Source organism: Drosophila simulans, chromosome X (genome assembly GCF_016746395.2).
Source record: "Drosophila simulans strain w501 chromosome X, Prin_Dsim_3.1, whole genome shotgun sequence".
NCBI lineage: Eukaryota > Metazoa > Arthropoda > Insecta > Diptera > Drosophilidae > Drosophila > Drosophila simulans.
Window position 1 is genome coordinate 17,172,771 of NC_052525.2, and position 19,805 is coordinate 17,192,575.

The window sequence follows — 19,805 nt, forward strand, 5'->3', positions numbered from 1 at the left end:
CTTTAGCTACAGCTTTAGCTGAAATTGGCGATCGCCGCTCCCTCTTGGCCCCACCACCCCCCCTCCCATCTACCCTCACTGCCGCAACGATCGGCATTTTCCATTTTGCGGTCGGTCCATCTGCTGGCCATTCATTCAAGTCCGACTTCGGAGAGCACGAGAGAGCGCCAAACGCAAGTCAGTCCGAACAATCGAAATCGAACTCAGTCCGAATCTGAATCGGAATCCGAAGAGAAGCAATACCCTAATTTCGGAGTGGGACAGGCCGCTTTGAGAACAGTTTCATTTCGATTTACGGAATTTAATAATTTATAATGAATAAATATAAGATTGGTAATACGTTTATTGGAATTTATTTGTAACTTGCTCGAGGTTTAAAGAAAACCATTAAATCTTTGAAGTTGCAAAATATATAAGAATGTATGTATGTCTTTAGCCACAACAATATCTTTAAAAAAGTATATTCAAACACTAAAGTATAGCTTAATATATGGATCCTTGCATGTGGGAGCAGCCAACTACTACTCATTGAAGGGTATTTCCAATTCGACGCCCCTGCGAGATTCTGACTCTCTGCTGTGCGACAATATTTGGTTCGAGCGACAAGTTGACTGAAGGTTAGACCCGATCCGAACCGATCGGATTGGAATGTTGGCCCGTCTCGAAAGCGTTGGCGGTTAGACAAAGCCAGCTAGAGGCGGTGGGAGCGAGAGGGGCACAGTCGCACACACCTACTCGCAAATGAGAATGCTAGTTTATCGGTGTTGGTTTTGCGAGTGTCTCATGATATTTCGCAGAATCGCGGGAATCGAGAAACTCCCCAAAACACAAATAAACTCTTCCGGTGGACAGTGGGCAAAATAAATAAATAAACTGCAGGGGATGTGGGGAGGTTGAGTGGGGATTGTATGGAACGAAGCGGAACTAGGAAATGTTATTGTTATTGGCACGCGCGACTTGATCTGGAAAACTAAACTACTGTGCACGATAAAAATTGAGTGATCGGTATTGATTTCAAAACAGCCTATATTTCCGAAAATTATGGTTATTCGAATTGTAATGAAATGCATGTAAAGTGAAAGTTTTACTTATGTACCTTACCCACAACTATGTGAATAATACATATATTACTTACCCAAAGCAAATTTCAAGAACACCTTTCCAAACTCCCTTTACGCACAATACGACCTACAAAGTATCTGATTTTGTTTGTAATTTTTTGGAATTTTATTCTTTTTTATTGCTTTTTACTCTTTGCCCTCGATTTGTGTGTGTTTGTTGTGTGAGCTTCAAAAGAATGTTCGAACGAAAGGAGAGAGAGAGAGAGAGAGCAGCGGGCGTGAAGGATACGGGCGACATAGCAAGCGAAAGGACGAGGATACGGATATCCCATGCACTTATCACCGTGCCATTGCGCTCCAATCCACTCCAGGCCATTCCATTCCGATCCGATTCGCGTCGAGGGTTTGACAATTTGGAAGCACTTAAAACTAAATCTCTACAGAATGTGCAATCAATCTTTTACAGTATTTCTTTAATAATTTTATGTATTTTTCGTGATTTGTGTGTTGGATGCGTGGGTGTGTTCTTTGTGTATCTTATGCCTAAGCAGGACAATTGAATGTAACGAATTGAAATTTTATTTATTTAAGAACTAAGCGAATACAATTTAAAAAACACACAAAAAAAATCTAAGGAGTAAGTTTATGTTTATGCACGGGGGTCCAATACGCGGACGCATATGCTCATTAAGGTATGTTTAAGGTGATGCTTTTTAGAGAGTTCTGGAGTCTGGGTGTTTGAAAGGTGGCATGTATGAGGCGATAATGTTATCCTTGTTTTGTTTAATCTAATTACATAAATTATGCTAGGATAGCCCATGAGCGTTAAGAAAAGAGAACTACATAAATTACTTGGGTGATGGTTGCAATCCCCATTTCTCTTGGTTGCTTTTTGTTGGTTTGTGTTTTCTATATTCTAGACTCAGTTGAAAGCGGCGTGCCACCAAAAATGTTGGTTAAAATAATCGTATATGGTAACTGGATGCACTGTTCTTTGGAGTGGTTCTTTATCTCTCTCGTTTTACCGAAATTGTTGCAGCTTTAACTTCCGTTCCGTTCCGATATTGGCCTTGTGGGTTCGGGTTTTATCGGTAACTTCGTAATTTCAGTTGCTCAATTTACTTGTTTTTTGTTTGTTTTGTTTTGTATCAGATCAGTGTAAAATTTCATAGCGCGCCTCCTCCTTTGATTCGACCTTGCTAGCTTTGATCCTGTCGCCTTTCACCTGGTTTGTGGGGTTTACGCTCGCACTCATCCATTCTTTAACATCTATCCATTCATACGTATCCGACGTGTTCTCCTACTGCTTACTACTTACTGCTCCTGGTTGATTAGCTAGTCCATGGAACTCCGCCTTATGCCTCTCATAATCTCTTCAGCATGCGTTTCTTCTCCTTGAGCAACTTCTCCTTCTTCTTGTCCTGCAGCTTCTTGTCCAGGCCCGCATGCTTCTTGGTCGAGGGTCCACCGTCGTCTTTGGCATCGCCAGTAGCGCCTACACCGCACTTGGCAGGCTATAATAAAAGATATACATATGTATGAGCTTAGTGCGTAAAGCAGTGTGATAAATAATTTCATATTGGGTGGACAGAAACGGATAGCAATCAGATATTTTCTGTGATTATTTAACGCCTCATGCTAGTATTCCATTGCTACACACTCATTTACCTGGGCATGGATCTCTGTCATCATGCGCGCCCTCTGTGAGTAGTCATCGTATCGTTCCAACAGCATCTTGCCGGCCTCCTCGTTCAGCGCCGATTCCGGATTCGGGACAATAAGCAGGCATTTGATGGTGAGCAGAATGTGCTTGATGCCCAGATCCGGCTTCCAGTCCTTCTTCAGTGTGTTTACACAGATCTCACCGTTGGCGGCCACATTCGGATGAAAGATCTTGGTGAGGAAGTACGCCTTGGGTGGCGTCAGCGGGAAGTCCTTGTTCAGCGTCAGTTTGACGCGGAAAATTCCAGCAGCGTACGGAGTGCCAGCAGGTCCATCGATCAATGCCTGAATATCCGTCACATCGCTCTCGTTGATTAGCACCTTGATGCCTTCCGGTGGCGTGGTCTCCATCTCCTGCAGCTCCCTCATCACCTGCCTTATCGTCTGCGGCGACAGGTTCTCCACATTCGAGTATTGCTGCAAATGGGGGGAATCATTAGTATCCAATGGCAAAACTTTATAAATACAAAAATTTATTTTAATGACAGGGTTGCATCATTACTTCTAGTTGGAATTGCACTTATTGGAACATACGAACTTTAAAAATGGATGGCAAGTACAGTACAGTACTCATAGACAAGGATTATTACATACAAAATCACATGTCTCCACAAACAGGGTATTTATTAATGAAATTAGTTTCTCATACTCTTAGTATGCTGGAAAGTTGTAGTAAGGATGGGTTTTTATGCTCTCACTACTAACCATTCTTAAGATTTAGAAGCATCTGGCTAGGATTCTTAACAAACACGGATACAACTTCTTAAGAATGGTTTCGTATTATCTTAGAATGCCAACAATTATTTGAAGAAGATGCTCATCCTACCGAACTCATGATGTCTGAATTTCCTGCTGCTGTGCGTGTGTGTGTCTGTGTTGATGCGGGCCTGCGCTGGTGTGCGTGCGAATCGCTGTCTCAAGGTTTCAGTTTCGTCAGCTTATTCCTGCAGCTGAGCTCTTCGGCTCTCGGATAGTCGCAATTTCACCGCCTTTTCCCAGCTGCCTTGGAAAAGTGGTCCCAAAATATATGAATATGTGCGTGGGCTGGCTTTTACTATTCCTTTGCGTGTATACTCCTTATGCTTCCTTTGGCCCTGCTAATCTCCTTGTCAGTTGTTTGGGCCTATGTTTTCACACGCACTCTATAAAGACTATTTGTATATATGTATTTGGTATAGCACCACCTCTCGAAAATCTTGATTTTTAGTTTTCCCAGCGACTTAAAATTTTGTTTCGTTGGTTGCTATTGTTTTGAAATCGATTCGCTCGACTTTGTCGCAGCTGCTGTGTGACCTATCTCGACTCTGTTGTTCACATCTAAACAAATTCAGTTGTCTAATTGGACACTTCACGCTCGACAACAACACACAAAAACAGTTTCATTTTACAGTAACCCTCGTCGCTGGCGCTGCGCTACAATTGGGGCATATTCGTGCGGGGTCTTGCCTGCCTTCGACTTAAACGCGGATTTTTAGTTATTTAGTTGAAAAACGTCTTTAATCAAAACTAAGCATTTAAATAAAGCAAATTGTTGTCCACAGTCTCTTAACAGTTAAGACTCGTTTTTCGCGCAAACAGCAGTCACTTTGCAAGTGTAGCGCATCTGAAGATGCACCCAGCCCACACAAACAAACTGTCTCTACACTAACGCAGCAACATGGCTGCTCAGACGCTATCGATATATCGATAGATACACAACATCGGTTCATGCCCAACTTACTCTGGGTAATATTCAAAAACAAAGAAAGAACATACCGTTATAAATACAAAAAACTATTTATTGTGACTAATTCAAAAACTTTGGTAGCTGTCTTCAAAACAAATGACTCTATTATTTCTAAACCATTTTTCACTTTCATTATTGTTTGAATCTATTGCACTAGCATATTTGTGGTATTTTAGAAAACTGAAATGGTATATTTTGGCTGTGCATTACCCACGGTCACACTGGAGCTAATACCATCCGATAACCGATAGTGCCTACCAATATCGAAGTACGATAGTGCCCGATAGGTTCATCCATCCATTTTTTTTATTTAATTAGTTTTAATTTAGATTTCTAACTCTAATTTATTGGCGGCCCTTCACAATCGTTGCTCTCCGCCATCGGTACGCTGCACTTTGGTTCGGTTTCGGTTCGCATCGGGCGTGTCGGTTCGATTTCGATCCTGAAGATCAGATCAGAATCTGTGGAACTCATCTGCCGTGTTTTGTGTTGTGTGCGAGGAACGGAGAGGAAAACTGTGAGTGCACTCTTGCTCGGGCGGATCGGAGAAAATGTCGAAGAACAAGATAAGCACAACGTCCGCAACGGCGGCCAGTGACACGAATCTGATCGAGGTGAAATCGAAGGTGAGTCCTAACTTTCGTGGCCCCCGGATTCCACGCCCCTTTATGCAGCGCTGAGCTGCTGATTCATGCGCACAGGAATGGGATTAATAGCTTAAATTCGAGTTCTGTGCGTGGAAAGGGGGTCTTTAGTCTGAGGGAGCAATGTGGCTACCAAGTTGACAACTCCTATCTGTTGAGCTCGATTGTGTCCAAGCGCCCAGAGCGGGGATTAATGCTTTGACTGCGAGGTGTGAGGAGCAACTGGTTTCCATCTTAGGAACACCCCAAAATAACAATGTGCCCTTGCCAATGCATCCTACTTGTCGGAATTCCTGGGCTCTGATAGGGAATGTTGCAACACCCTTTATTGCTTGGGATATTTACCTGAAAATCAATCTGTTGCGCCTTACTCGAAAACTACCCTGTTGCGCTCATTTTCTGTAATTTCACAGAAAAGGAAACTTCAGTTATTAATTAGTTCATGTAAAATTCTTCAAAATAAACTCCAGTAATAGTTATAAGACAGTAGATGTAATGCAATTCAGAAGTCGTCTGCATACAATTGAATCAACAGGTGATGGTGATGAACAAACTATACGGGTTTTAAAAGATTTAGCTCCTTACTAATCAATACGAATCCTTTAGTTCGATGCAGAGTTTCGGCGGTGGAGCTTCAAGCGAAATGAGGCGGAGCAGAGCTTCGACAAATTCGCAGCCCTCATTGAGCAGCTGCACAAGCTGACCAACATCCAGTTTCTCATACTCTATATCGATCCGCGGGACAATGATCTGTTGCCGATCAACAACGACGACAACTTCGGCCGGGCCCTGAAAACAGCACGTCCACTTCTACGGGTCATTGTGCAGCGAAAGGGTGAGTATGAGTGCATAAGATACTATAAGAGCTACTCAACCACAATCTTTGCGTCCACTCTATAGATGATCTTAATGAGTACTCTGGCTTTGGAACGATGAAACCGAGAAACCTCATCGGCAGCATACTGATGGGTCATACGCCCGTGAAGACAAAGGCGCCATCGATATCCATACCGCACGATTTCCGTCAAGTCTCGGCCATTATAGATGTGGATATAGTGCCGGAAACGCATAGAAGAGTGCGGCTGCTGAAGCATGGCAGTGATAAGCCCCTGGGATTCTACATACGGGATGGCACCTCTGTCAGGGTGACGGCCAGTGGGCTGGAGAAGCAACCGGGCATTTTTATATCCCGCTTGGTTCCGGGCGGTCTGGCCGAAAGTACTGGCCTGCTGGCCGTCAACGATGAGGTGATCGAGGTAAATGGCATCGAAGTGGCTGGCAAGACTCTGGATCAAGTCACCGACATGATGGTGGCCAACAGCTCCAATCTGATAATCACCGTGAAGCCGGCCAATCAGCGCACACTGACGTCCACACATCGCGGATCCTTTTCGAGGAACAGCCAGCTGTCCAGTGGGTCACATCACACTAATAATACCAACACCTCCGACGAGATCGAGCACGACGATCAGGACGATATTGTGGACTTAACGGGCGTCACCCTCGACGAGAGTCCGACGTCCACGTCAGCCGGCAATCACAACCATCAGCCGCCATTATCCTCGTCACCCTCGTCGCACCACCAGCAGGCAGCCTCCAATGCGTCCACGATAATGGCCAGCGATGTCAAGGATGGGGTGCTGCATTTGTAGGATTAACCAACAGCCGCAGCCAGAACATAAGCAACGGAAAACGCGAATTCATTGCTGAGAAGTGCAGAGGATTTTCAGTTTATCAGACTTAACTTTCCTTAAGATCGAATAAGTTCGTTAAACTCGAGTCAATTATTTAAAGTTATACAAGTTAGGCCAACTTATTCACATGTACACTGATCGCTTGTATATCGCTCACTTACTAAAGCGACTGTCGCAGCTCAACCAACCATGATTGGAAAGTCACCCTGTAAAATCCATTGGTATTAGCCCGAAAGCCTGATTGATTGAGTAAACAACACGTAGGCCATATCCCATTCATTTCTTGTTAATCCTGGCCATTCTAATTTAACGTTCTGCTAACTTTCCAGTCCGATTGTAGGTGAGCAATATATAAAAAACGATTGTATGCACATGTGTAATTATACGACATACGACTTTCCTCCATACATTCCACGAAACACTCAAAGTCAAAGAAAACACACCTATTCATTTGCACGTTTTTGAATGCAGTCCGTTGTTTTTATCTTTTTTCCTGGCATATATATATGTGTATTTAAATTTGTAAGATTTACGTCTTGTTATTATTCTTGCTTGTTGCATTAGACTAGAGTGAGACAGCTAGAGGAGGGAGTGAAATAGAGAGAGGGCATCAAATGCAGAAGGCAGATCGATTTACTTAACTTAAACATTTGAAACGGCAATAATTGTAACAAAATCACACATACGAGCACGAATAACTTATAAAAACAAAAAACATTCCATTTTATGTACTGTGACAAGTCGGAAAAGACCAACAAAATTATATTTCCTGATTTGTAAGTCTTGTTTTTTTTTTAATTTGAGCCGATCATTCTGCGTATATCTGCTGTGTATTGTTTTTTCGGCATTACTCATTATATCTGTTTGTTTTAAATACCATTTGTAATTTTAACTTTTGTTTTTTGTCAATGTGTCCAATACTCGTCCAAGTTCTTTGTTGTCATTGTCATCCCTTAGAGTTATGGAGAAAGGAAAGAAAAACGAGGAGATAAAGTTAACAAAACGTTAAGATACAAACGAAACACCAACAGCGCCTTCGCCTTCAAGAGAGCAATTCGATACTTTTTATATATATACAAGAGAATATATGAACGAATACAATCTATGTTATATACGTACATAATTGAATTGAAGTCTGTGTATTCGCTTTAGTCAAATTGAGAAAAGACCACTCCCGGCAGATGGGATGCGATGCGATGCGATCTGCTCGACTTGAAGTTAACATTATTCATATTTATGGGTCGCAACGGGCATAACTAACCATACGAGCATGTACCCTAGGTAGATAGCAAGATCTAGGATAGACAGCAGCGAATCTGAAACTATAACTAAATGCGTATCCAATGCCCAACCACTCCCCTCATATCCATTCCACATATATCCTTGCATTACCGAGCAATCGGAACTTACATCGAACAAAAGTCGCCAGAATATCCCGATTTCCCCGCACACGCATCTATATATATATACAAAAGCAAATGTGTATTCCCGCTAAGCAACTGAAAAGACCGAAAAGCAAATCACGAAAGAAAACCTTATATTTTGATGTATGTATTATTATTTTTTAATAAACCTAAGAGAACTTGTAACCGAGCTGGTGTGTAATTGGTTTTTTCTGGGAGGCTATATCAAAAAAATGCAAGTTTATTGTTCATATCACAACCAATTCGAGGCGTATGGTTTTAAAGTACACAAAAAAGTTCAAAATGAAATGATATTTGATCAAAAAAAGATCTTACATATACGCTTTTGTAGACTGCGAATTGAAAAACCAGTTAACGATATAGTTTTTGTTCCATGGGGGATTCGATTTATTCGACCACTCTTTTGCTTGCTGAATATGTACAATTTGCTTAAGTGTGTATTCGCGATTTGGGGCTTTAACCGTAATTGATTTGTTCTTACAGGGTAAAAATTATAGCTAGTTAATTGTACAATCAAAACAAAAATGAGTCATCTAAGCAAATTATATTCAAGAGGAAGATTGTGGAGTTCGGAGGCTGAGAATGATTATCAGTCTAATCGCTTTCTGTCGCAACATTTGCGCCATTGTTCTCCAGGCACTGCCAAATGGTCTTGGCCGCTGGACGATCCTCGCTGAGAGCATTTGTGCACAGATAAAACAGCTCCACGACGCAGTTGTAATCGTCGCTGAGTTGAAAGGCCACTGGCAATGGTGGCCGTGTACCATAGGCGGAATGAAGGTTGTTCAGTGTAAAGTAGGAGATGTCGTTCTCCTTCGTGTCATCATCTTCCTCGTCCTCTTCCTTCTCCTCCTCCTCCTCTTCCTTCTCCTCCTCATCCTCTTCCTTCTCCTCCTCCTCCTCTTCCTTCTCCTCCTCATCCTCCTCGTCATAATCTTGACTCATATCGTTGTCTGTGTGTTCTTCCATTGCAGAAGGCAGTCCGATCTTCTTTTCATCGCTGGAGAAGTCCAACTGTTTGCACTGCAGCTTGCCCGTGTCGGTGGGTAAATCGTGCGAGCTGTCCATAGCCTCTCCCAGTGCTGCATCGAGCTCCAAGGTATGTGGTGGCACCAGAGCAAGGGTTTCGTAGATAACCAGGCCAAAGCTGAAGATGTCTGCCTTGCTGTCAATAACATCCACTTCGTCTATGACCTCCGGGGCGCACCAGAGGTTAGTTCCTAAAATATTAAGACTTAAGTGGTTAATTTGACTCAGTGTGAAATTATTTTTATCGTATGCGGTCAGTAAACTCACCCACATAGCGCAGTCCGGGATTCTTTAGGAAATTAACCTCGCCCTGCTCGTCCAGCGGAAGAGAGACTCCAAAATCGCACAGCTTACAGATCTCAAACTCGCCCTTCACAAGGACATTAAAGGATTTGATGTCACCGTGCATGATGCGCGCTTCGTTGTGAAGAAAGTCGAGTCCCTGTGCCACGTCCATGATCATCTTATAGGTATTTTTGGCCGGCAACGGGCCCAGATCCTCGTCGTGACGCTCCTCCAATATGGAGCCCAGTGAAGTGGTGCACATTTCGAGTGCCAGTGTGTTGATGCCCTCGTCATTGGTGACAACGCCACGGAATCCCACGATGTTCGGATGCTTCAGTTTGCTGTAAAGTCAGAAGGTGCTGTTTAGAGGAACTCTCAGTTTAAGGGGCAACTATAAAAACAATTCTGCGTAGTGTGCATACAGAAGGCACACTTTACGCAGTCACCTGAAAGTAACTCAATGCCTTGGGAGCAAAAACTACATCTAATAATAGCTTTAATTACTAGTATGGAGTTCCCGATGGAAGTGCGATACTTGGAATATCTTGTTTGATAATGCTATAAATTTTGTAATTAAATTAAGATTTTTTAGTTTAAGAGATGGGATATATGCAAAATAAAATTTTAAGCCAGAATTTAACGATGATCTATTCAATTTGATGTGATGAGAGCCTAGATTGCAATGGGTTATTTTAGCGAGCATGGACTGTAGCAGCTCAGCTGTGGCCACCCTAATGAATTGCTGACCCACATATCGGATCACCCTAGCACACACGCACATTCAGCATCCGCACACGCACACACACAAGCACCCACACGCAGGACACTGACACATACTGCCAATTTGATTGAAGTTCTGGATTTGGATGAGCCTACCGCAGGATATCGGCCTCGTGAACAATCCGCTCGTTGAAGAGTGTGTCCTTTTTGACCCGCATGTTCTGCGTGATCCGCTTGACGGCCCAGGGCGAGCGGATTTCGCCGAGACGAGGCGAGCGGTCCAAGCGGTAGACCCGGATCCCAGTGCCGTGGCCCAGGGTCTTCATCATCGGCGAGGGCGGCACGTTGATGGGAGTGCTGCTGTTCTGGACATTCTCCAGGTGCAAATTTCTTAGCTTGCGGCGTGGCGTGTCCATCGCAGCAATAGTAAAATTCAATTAAACCAAAATTAAAGCGACGCGCACAAAACACCGTTTAAACTGTAAATGGAATGCAACAGTGTTAGTGTTGTGTTTGGTCCTAGGCGACAGAGTGACCGTGGCGTCTCATTTGGCTGGAGTTAATCGCGTAATTGATGCTAAGCACAATGTTCTTGTTACTGCCTTGTAGAGCACTCGAACTCTATTAAGTCATAGCTTATAAACTTTCGTCTGAAGTAGCTGAAAAACAAAACACACGCCTGTTGTTCTAGGGCGCCATGTGGCTGGTCACACTGAATAGTGGAGCGGCGTGCGGTACTAAATATTTAGCCGTTGGCATTCAAATTGCTCCTTCAAAATGCCAGTTAATTACGAATTAACAGAAATGGAATCCAGTTCAATAATGTTGGCAACGAAATTGGATGGAGTACCTAATACAAAGCCAACAAATAGCCGTATTTAATATATAAAAGTTAGCAACACTATTTTCCATGTTAGTAGCGGTCGTTTTGTACCGTTAAGCTTTAAATTAAAAATATGACATTTAGCGAAGACGCGAACCCACACAGATGCGTTTATCCCAGACATCAACCGACACAGAAGTGCCGCATTTTGTTGGTATTATTTTCACACCAACAATTGGCGCGAAAGCCGTGCCAAAGCAGAGATGCGATAAAGAAGAGGAGTGCAGAGAGGCGGCAGTCTGCGGAGAAACACCAGTGGAATCACACACAAGCGCGGCGATTCGAAAGCGGACGTGTGTGAAAATCCAGGCCGCGGGTTTTTTAAAATTTTTTGTTTTATTTTTTCGAGTGCGGTGTGGGAGGGTGTCACCTACAAAAAACGCAAAGCGAACAACAACAACTCCGTTAATATTCTGGATCGGGTACACACGCACACCAACATCAAATAAACCGAAATATACACATGCGTTTCGGAGTCGTGATTTAAAAATAATACAAAACACCAGAATTAAATATACGCGCACGCACACATGTAAGGTGCAAAATAAAGTTTCTTTACTGGTTTCGGGTGATAACAACAACAACAAAAAACGTGAATAACTAAAGAAGAAACCGAAAATATAAACGAAAAGAGGAGCCGCAAAATGGCACTCAGCTGTTACGGCGAAAAAACAGCGAAAAACGCCAAAAACTTCGAAAATCAGGTGTAGCGAGAGAGGAAAGATGGTGATTAAAACAAAGAGTGGAATTGGAAACGAAATCGTTGAAAATCAAATAATAACAATAACTACAACAAAGGCGGCGGCAACCTGCTCTTGAAATCGCCACAAATCTTGCTTTAATCTTTTGTTTTACAATAACCCCCAAAATCGCCATAAGGCACAAGTGCAATAAAAACCATAACAACAACAACAGCAAGAACAAACAAAATCAATATTCAAATTAAGCAGCAGCAAAACCAACAACAACTCAACGAGCCAAGTCGATAAGCTAAACGATAAGTGCGAGAGCCAAAAAGGGGAGAAGAGCGCGCGACAGAGAGCGCGCGGGAGAAAAGCCGAGAGAGAGAGAGAGAGAGCACAGCATCCACCCAAACCAAATCCACAAAAATACCACCCCCACAAAATGGGACGTCGAACTTATTTAAGCCGGTCCTCAACGATTTCCTACCCCAGCAGAATCGAAGGATGGCTGGATGTCTGCGGTGAGTGGGAGTTACATATGTACATATAACATCATAGACTTCATAGTAAATACCTCACTAATTTAGGTTTCATAAGACAAATATAGGGTTGTAGTGTACCCTTATTCCATAATAATGAACAGGGTTGTTGAACTAAAGTTTATGGAACCATAAAGTTACTTAGCGGATGCTGCAATCTGGTTCCCTTTATCGAGCTAATGGTTTTCAATGTACGAGTATGTCATTCTTTTAAACCTTAAAGATCCAGATTGGCATAACCTTAAACTAAATGATTGGTTTATTCAACCAATTAATACTATTGAAGCCTAGTCTAGATAATGGATAGCTATATAAACATAGTTTTCCCTGGATTTTTAATTATAAACTCAAAACTAAGATTACTTTAAAAGTTAATGGTACCAGTAGATAAGGAAAACATCTGAAGACAAATAAAGGTACCCACGAGTGCCCACCGTCGGAAAACAAATGTATTTTCTAATCGCAACTCAAAGTAAACAAATAGCTCTAATCTAATTTACTACTAGGTACCATTAGATACAATTTACTAGATACAATCTTTATGTGTACTGCTGCCAATGAATGCGGCTCAGATTGAATTTGGCTAAAGAAAGTCTTTTAGGAATATACGTTTTATGGTAGTTAAATATTAACCATTACTAAGGAAGCATTCTATTGGGCATAGCTAATTTTCAATGGGAAACTGTGCTTCTGGAGTGCGCCAAACACGAAAGTCAAACCCAGTGACCAACTCGAATTGTTTATCACTTGGCTACACATTTAACACCTTTTTAAAAGTGCATAAAAATGGTGAGCAAGTGTCCATAAGTTGGCTTTTTAATGTGGCAGGTTCATCTGTGGATTTAGCGGGGGGGAAATTCGGATGGAGAAGTTCCCTACCGGCGGATGCGGATGTGGAAGCAGTTGCGGATGTGGATGCGGATGTGGGATGTGTGATCTGTGATGTTTGGTGTGCTGTGGGATGAGCTCTCTCGAGTTAAGTGTCTTCGTGTCACCTGTGCAAATTCCTTAGCCTGGGAAAAAATACCTTTCCACATTTTTCGGGCAGGTTCATGTTTGTGGACTAGCGTTTTTCCCCGTTATCTCACATTTTACCTGTCGCAGGTTGTCGCTGCCTTAGTTGTTGTTGTTTCAGCGAGGGGTTGCTCGTACGTCCCTCGGAAAAAGGTGAAAACACACACACACACACACATCGCACACTGCAAATACCCAGGCAAATAGACAACAAAGCCCCTGCGCAGGGTCTCTCCTCCCATCGAATGTTCAGGCGACCAAAGTGTCGAAGGTGAAGTGGACATCTTTGAACGGAATCCAAAGATCATTTCTATTATGTTCATATGCATACTGCTTTTGTAGAGCTAAAAGTAAAGGAGGCTAAACGTACAACTACTTAGAAATAATACATATAAAACTATAACCAATCTATTAAAATATATGCATAAGCTAGCAAGCTCCGCCTATTTAAACTAATTTGTAAATTACTATTGCTATTTATTCTGGAAAACATATTGCAGAAGTTTTTGAAATGAATTGAGTGATTGAAAGCAGTATTGAATAGAAGTATTTAAAAACAGTTAATAAAATCAGCTTAAAAGCTATTATTCCAAAACAATCCAATACATGGAGATTTAAATTAAACTTATAATTGGCAAAAGGGTTTCACCACGGCAAATAGTAAATGTTTTTGTCGCCTGTGACCGATATGCTCGTGTGTATTTGGATTAGCATGGAGCATTGGAGGAACACGTACAGCAGAAATTGGTAATAGCAGACAGCCACACACACACACACACAATCAAACGATCGCGATAAGTGGCAGCAAACAGTAAAAAAGGCTACCTTCGCCTTGAAGGCAACTTCTCTTATTGCCGTTTTCGGATTTCGTTCGCTTGCCTCATTTGCTTTATTTTTCCATTTTATTTTTGTTTTTCTTACCTTTCTGTTACGGTTATTTGCCCGCAGCGGAAGGAAGGTGTGTTTATTTCCAGGTGAACACGAATGTGCGTGCGTGCTTGTGTGTGTGTGTGTGTGTGTGCGTGCGGGTTGGTGTGTCAAGGTCATTGATGGCATTCTATGGTAACCTTTTGCCTCGCCATTTGGCTTCGTCTTTGTCCATGTCTCTCGGACGTTTGTTGTTTTCGAGCAATCGGTTTTGAAGCCCACCTACAAAACTCGGTTAACAAACAAGCGCACAGGCACCGAAACACATGCACAGAGAGAAAAAACGCACGACATCTGTAAATCAGATCATTAGATACTTTGCCAACTTTTTTGTTCAGTACTCTGCTGTAATTGTGATAATTTTGTAGTTGCTAATATCTATTAGATACTTTATACCAAATTATTATGTCATTTTGTTTAGTACCGTTATACATTTACTTGCAAATATTATCACACTCTTGAGTTGCGAGACAAAATTTTGATTACATTAATTACATTCAATTAGATAAATAAATATTTAAGCATTTAACAATGTTTAGTAACATTAATCTTGCACGTGATATATATTAATAAGTTCCCATTTTTGTCAGTGTATTCGAGCTAAGAACAAATCGTAGAAGTTCGATCCATTTGGTTGTTCCTGTTAGTTCTTTTTTCTTCATTTTGCTAGAGTTGTTCTTTCGTGTTGCCCGCTGGCTTGACATCATTTCTGTCATGTTTCGTGTTGTAGCTGCCTTTTTATTTGGTCGGTTGTTAGATGACACAGTGAACAATGGCTACAATGGACGATACATGTGTAGTTTTAGGGCAAGTAACCATTTTGAACAGTTGATTATCGATAACTAATGATAATCTGAAATAAAGCTTAGTTTGGAAGGAGGGCTTCCTTCGCTTTGCAAGCATTCTTCAACCCATAGTGTCCACTGTACTCTGTTAACCCCTCCTGGCTTTCGCTTTGCATGTCACTTGGCCATGTCCAAACGCTTCTTCTTGGCCCGTTCGGTGTGGTTCGACTTGGTTCTTTGGGCTTCGGCGTTTAGAAATTGGTTATGAGGCCGCTTGCGTACAAAGCCAAAGCCAACAGCAGGCAGGCCCATGCCAAAAGCGTTAAAAGGAAGACGGCAAAGAAGAGGAGAAATCGACTGGGCCAAAAGGCAGACGGAAAAGCAAAGATTGAAGACTGAGGAGGAGGAGTGGCCATTGGCCACGACAAGCCGATGGAGAAGAACGATAAATGGTGGAGCGACACTCAAGTGTCGAGATGATGGCGTCATTAACTTGGCCAAAAGCTTTTGTCGCTGACACACTTTTTGCCATTGCACTCGTTGTTGTCGTTTTTGTTGGCCAATTCGATTTTTATGGGTTAAAGCGACGCCGCCACCTGCTAACTCTCAAATTGCAGGTTTCAGATACAAATGTATCTCGCCGTTTCCAGTTTTCAAACGCCAGCGATTAGCCAATCTCTCTAAGCTGAAATGAAGAGTGGCTTTAAGCTGGTCTCATACTAAAACTAAAATCAAACAAATGAAAGATGATTAAGAGCCCATCAAAAATAATGTCTACAATTTTAAACATAATATAATTTGTCGAGAAAAATTTATATTTTTATACCTTTAACGAGTAATTAGCTGATTTACAACTTATGATTAACTTAATGAATAACTATGACTAGAATGGCTATAAAATGGCGTAAGGAACCTTTAAAATAGATACATTTCGATTGAGTCATTTGTCAAACTCCCTTCCAAATAAATGAATACTTTGATTGGAAAATTGAACGGTTCAAGTTCAATGATCCCCGCCAGCGGATAACTTTCGTTTGAGGAAAACCTTTCCAATTGCAATCCATCCATAATCTGGCTGGGATCTGCCGCCTGGCGAGCTTGACCCACTGCATCTGCTAGAAAGTGAAACATGGTCGTAGCAACATGGGATTACCTGTTGCCCCGTTGTGCGAAAGAGAGCGCGGCAGGAAGACGGAAAGAGACGGCCTGCTGTCGGATGGTGGGGGAACCTACTGTAATTTTCTATTTTCAAGTATCGAATGCGTTGCGCTGTCGCCGCTGCAAATGTTGCCCAACAACTTTCTATGAAAAAATTCACTTTTTCCTCCTATGACCAACAACAACAACAGCAACAACACCTCACCACCTGCGTCTTGAAGTCTACGAAGTTACCAAGTGTTTTGGGGGTCCAAAGCCGGCTTTTTTGTGGGGCTTTTAGCAAATCGAACTCGAACAAATTAACACGTTGCCCCGTCGCTAAAACAAAAGGGAAACTTCAGTGAAAGAAAACCCGTTTCGTTCGTTTCAATAATATACATTCGAACATACATACATATATAGTTATTTAGTTATTTAGAAAATCCAAACATAAGCGATTAAAAGATGATTGTCCAGCTGCGAGTCGTCGAATTCTGGATTCCCAGCGCATGGAATCACATTTGGGCTTCGGCTGGCAAAACACTTGTTCTTCCGCCATCATCACCGTCCATACGAATCGAATCCAAATAAGTCTGAGCGGAATGTAAACACATTTTCAAAAGCCAAACAAAAGCCAAATGAAAACAATTCACACCCGAGGAATTCGACTAACAATCCGCAAAAGTGTCGCATTTTCGGCGGCAACGGTTTTTATTTAGATCCTATAGTGTTTCATTTCGGTGCAATCCGTCGCCATTCGCCCTTTTTTATGCAGGTATTTATTTTTCTTTCTCGGAAATAAGGTGTCGATTTATCAAAATCGCAATCAGATGTCTGGAAAAACGGAGTATTTCGTTATTATGGCTCACATACATAAATCATAGATCAAACGGTGGCAGATATTTTTAGGAATTTCCTTAACTATTAGATATGATATAAGAGCTTATACTCGTACTAACTCAGCTAGCTACAAAGAAATTGTTATAAATATCTCAGTTAAGATAGTATGTATCTTTTCGGAACTTGCACTAAATAAAGCTCTCCAAATCGAAAATGGGATCGTGTGTGTATATAATATGGGCACAAAATGCAACCAAACATTGGCGGCGATCACAGATCACAAAGAGCCGCGATTCCCTTTGTCGTATCACCAGAAAATAGATATAAAACATCAACACAACAATGTGGGAGAGAAGTTGGGAAGTTGGAAGAAAAAAGTCTATAAATGAATTGACAAATCAAATGCAAGCAGGTCGCTACTATTACATGATGCGAAATCCAAGTTATGCTATAATTCTGCATTGTTTGGTTTTTTTTTTTTTTTTGGGGTGGGGGGATTGGGGCTCTGAAAAGTGGAACAGCCCCAGTTGGTTTGTTAGATTTCAGTCTCCGGTCTTTTTTGCCTTCTTTTTTTTATATTTTTTTTTTTGCCCGTTTGTTTGTGTTTGATTTTTCGAACGTTTCGCATATTTCCCATAAACCTAATTAAATGCGTTTGTTCGTTCGTTTACGCAACGCATACGATTTGTGTCGGGATTGCGTGCCATCTATATATACATCCGTATGTACATATATACACAGATGTCTGGGCATATAACACGGCTATAGAGGCACATAGAGACTTACTATACTCGTATATGCATCTGGGTCGGTCGGGTCACCGCCCAAAATGCAACATGTTGTTTTTGGGGGCGTGGTGGGGTGCAGGGGGACACAGGAGATGGGCATGTAGATGATTTGGGACAGCTGCAGCATGCGGAAGCTATAGCCTAAACGGGACACTCAGAAAAAAAATACAAAAAAATAAATAACCAATAAAATTTGAGATACATTTTCAGGCAAAATGGTTACTTTTTAAAGATAGGAAACACAATTTTTGCAAATATTTGATTATCAATATGCAAAAAGGCAATTACATACTGTTTTATGGCTTAAAAAGAGTTTATGAATTGCATTTATGATTTGTATGCAAATTGTTTAGCCTTGTAGAAATACCATAAATAATATACATTTTCAGAACAAGTGGAAAGTTTTTAAAGTATATGTTTATTTAATTAGTAATTGATATACTCTTTTACTTCGCGAGCAAAAGAAATATTTTAAGAACCATTCTATTCATTTTTTTTTTTTTGTAAATGCATTTCGAAGGCGTGCTGCCACGCCTCCTTTTGCTTGAACAAAACACCAACCGCATGAAAACACACATTTCTTTCTTGTGGTTTAGCTGGCGACAATGGACAAGGGAAACAGCTTGACTTCCCCTCACTCAACACCAACACCCCCACCCCGCGCCCCACCGCCTGTCCCCCCCTCAACAACACCCCCTCCGCCCCTCCGCTAACACCCACACAAACGCACAGATGACGCAGAGAGCATAAATTATTTTAAATTAGTTTTAATTGGCAATGTCTTTTCGTTGCGCCTTAACATTTAATAATTCAATTTGGTGCGATGCGTTTTTCCATCGCTTAAGCTGCGGAAAACCACAAAAATATAGTGAATCAATCCGAATTCCGATAAGAGAATGAAAAACTCAATTCAAAAATGTGGGAAATGTACAAGATTCGCGATGATGTCATTAATTATGCGCGGTGATAGCGAAATGAAAGAAAAACACAGCCCGAAGATGTGAGAAGTTGTCGGCATGGTAATGAGATAATTTCAATTAGCATACCATTCTTATTGTCAGCTAATACAGTGCGTTTCGCGGCGGTAAGTCGATCGCAGCTTAATTGGAAAATTAAACTAATCGCTGTGTCGAACTTCAGTTGAAAGAAACTAGTTAAATGATTGTTAATGAGTTATTTAATGGCTTTTGCTTGTTATCATGGCAGTTTATTTCAATATTCAGTTGTTAATTACGCAATGAATCGTTTACCAAATAACATAAATAAATATGTTGACTCACTTGGTTTCATTAAATACATATCTTGAATCACTTATGTACATTTAATAAATTTATCTAACTTTTTTCAATGAAACAAAAATGACTAATTAAAAATGATTAGGAATTTATGCTTTTGTTGTTCATAATATCAAACTTTTAACTGAATTTCAAAAAAGCTTGCTAAAGTGTATTGAATTAAGATTCAAATTTTCACATTTCATTTGTTAATTGTATACAATTATTGCGACTGACTGCAAACGAATTACGTTGCGAAATTATATTGATTGTTCTTTTAATTTATTGTGAACATTTTCCCATGCTTACAACTGATATTATTCCGGAAAATATTTGCTTAATTATATGAAACGCACTGTAGGTCTTGGGAACTATGTGTTCGACATTCATGACGAGAAGAGGTTTACGTGGAATTAAATCTGTCAGTTGTATCTTATCTTTGTAGCTCCCTGACGGTCATATGAGCACATATATATGTATATACTCGTATGTATGTATATACATAAATGCGAATGCCACGGGGAAATGCACTGCGAACCGAAGATAATTCACAGATTGTTCGAATTATTCAAGAAAAGAAAATAAAAAAACAGAAGAAAATGTTCTTGTTCGAGAAGACAACATTCACAG

The 19,805-nt window shown here is 41.2% G+C and overlaps 4 protein-coding genes and 1 long non-coding RNA gene across 13 annotated transcripts in view; 3 read left to right on the top strand and 2 right to left on the bottom strand.

Annotated features, from left to right (window-relative positions):
- The first annotated feature begins 75 nt into the window (after positions 1 to 75).
- Positions 76 to 1,651, top strand: LOC123327336. Its single transcript, XR_006542043.1, has 2 exons — positions 76 to 420; positions 478 to 1,651. It is a non-coding gene; the product is annotated as an uncharacterized LOC123327336 (long non-coding RNA).
- On the bottom strand, positions 1,520 to 4,213 carry LOC6726269 (ubiquitin-conjugating enzyme E2 S). Of its 2 annotated transcripts, none has more exons than XM_002107195.4 (3): positions 3,610 to 4,213; positions 2,730 to 3,200; positions 1,520 to 2,575 (listed from the first exon to the last, which is right to left on the bottom strand). In XM_002107195.4, the coding sequence occupies exons 1-3, from the start codon at positions 3,616 to 3,618 to the stop codon at positions 2,426 to 2,428; spliced, it is 630 nt and encodes a 209-aa protein (XP_002107231.1). In that variant the 5' UTR covers positions 3,619 to 4,213; the 3' UTR covers positions 1,520 to 2,425. The 2 variants fall into 2 exon arrangements, with proteins under 2 accessions (XP_002107231.1, XP_039152723.1); XM_039296789.2 differs by lacking the exon at positions 3,610 to 4,213 and adding an exon at positions 3,489 to 3,506.
- Positions 4,214 to 4,725: 512 nt separating this feature from the next.
- LOC6726268 (partitioning defective protein 6) lies at positions 4,726 to 8,440 on the top strand. The gene is made up of 3 exons (XM_002107194.4): positions 4,726 to 5,135; positions 5,760 to 5,988; positions 6,054 to 8,440. Exons 1-3 carry the CDS (start codon positions 5,061 to 5,063, stop codon positions 6,803 to 6,805), a joined length of 1,056 nt encoding a protein of 351 aa, XP_002107230.2. The 5' UTR covers positions 4,726 to 5,060; the 3' UTR covers positions 6,806 to 8,440.
- A 191-nt stretch (positions 8,441 to 8,631) lies between these two features.
- LOC6726267 (lymphokine-activated killer T-cell-originated protein kinase) lies at positions 8,632 to 10,968 on the bottom strand. Its single transcript, XM_002107193.4, has 3 exons — positions 10,462 to 10,968; positions 9,568 to 9,926; positions 8,632 to 9,491 (listed from the first exon to the last, which is right to left on the bottom strand). The coding sequence occupies exons 1-3, from the start codon at positions 10,719 to 10,721 to the stop codon at positions 8,866 to 8,868; spliced, it is 1,245 nt and encodes a 414-aa protein (XP_002107229.2). The 5' UTR covers positions 10,722 to 10,968; the 3' UTR covers positions 8,632 to 8,865.
- A 394-nt stretch (positions 10,969 to 11,362) lies between these two features.
- The window catches only part of LOC6726297 (ras GTPase-activating protein raskol), a 41,214-nt gene continuing 32,771 nt past the window's right edge, over positions 11,363 to 19,805 (top strand). For 4 of the 8 annotated variants that reach the window (XM_039296778.2, XM_039296784.2, XM_039296781.2 and 1 more), the window contains exon 1: positions 11,363 to 12,392. In XM_039296778.2, the coding sequence (XP_039152712.1) occupies positions 12,314 to 12,392 (79 nt within the window). In that variant the 5' untranslated portion in view covers positions 11,363 to 12,313. The remainder of the gene's footprint in view (positions 12,393 to 19,805) is intronic. The other 4 variants (XM_039296780.2, XM_039296785.2, XM_039296783.2 and 1 more) reach the window with 1 other exon arrangement.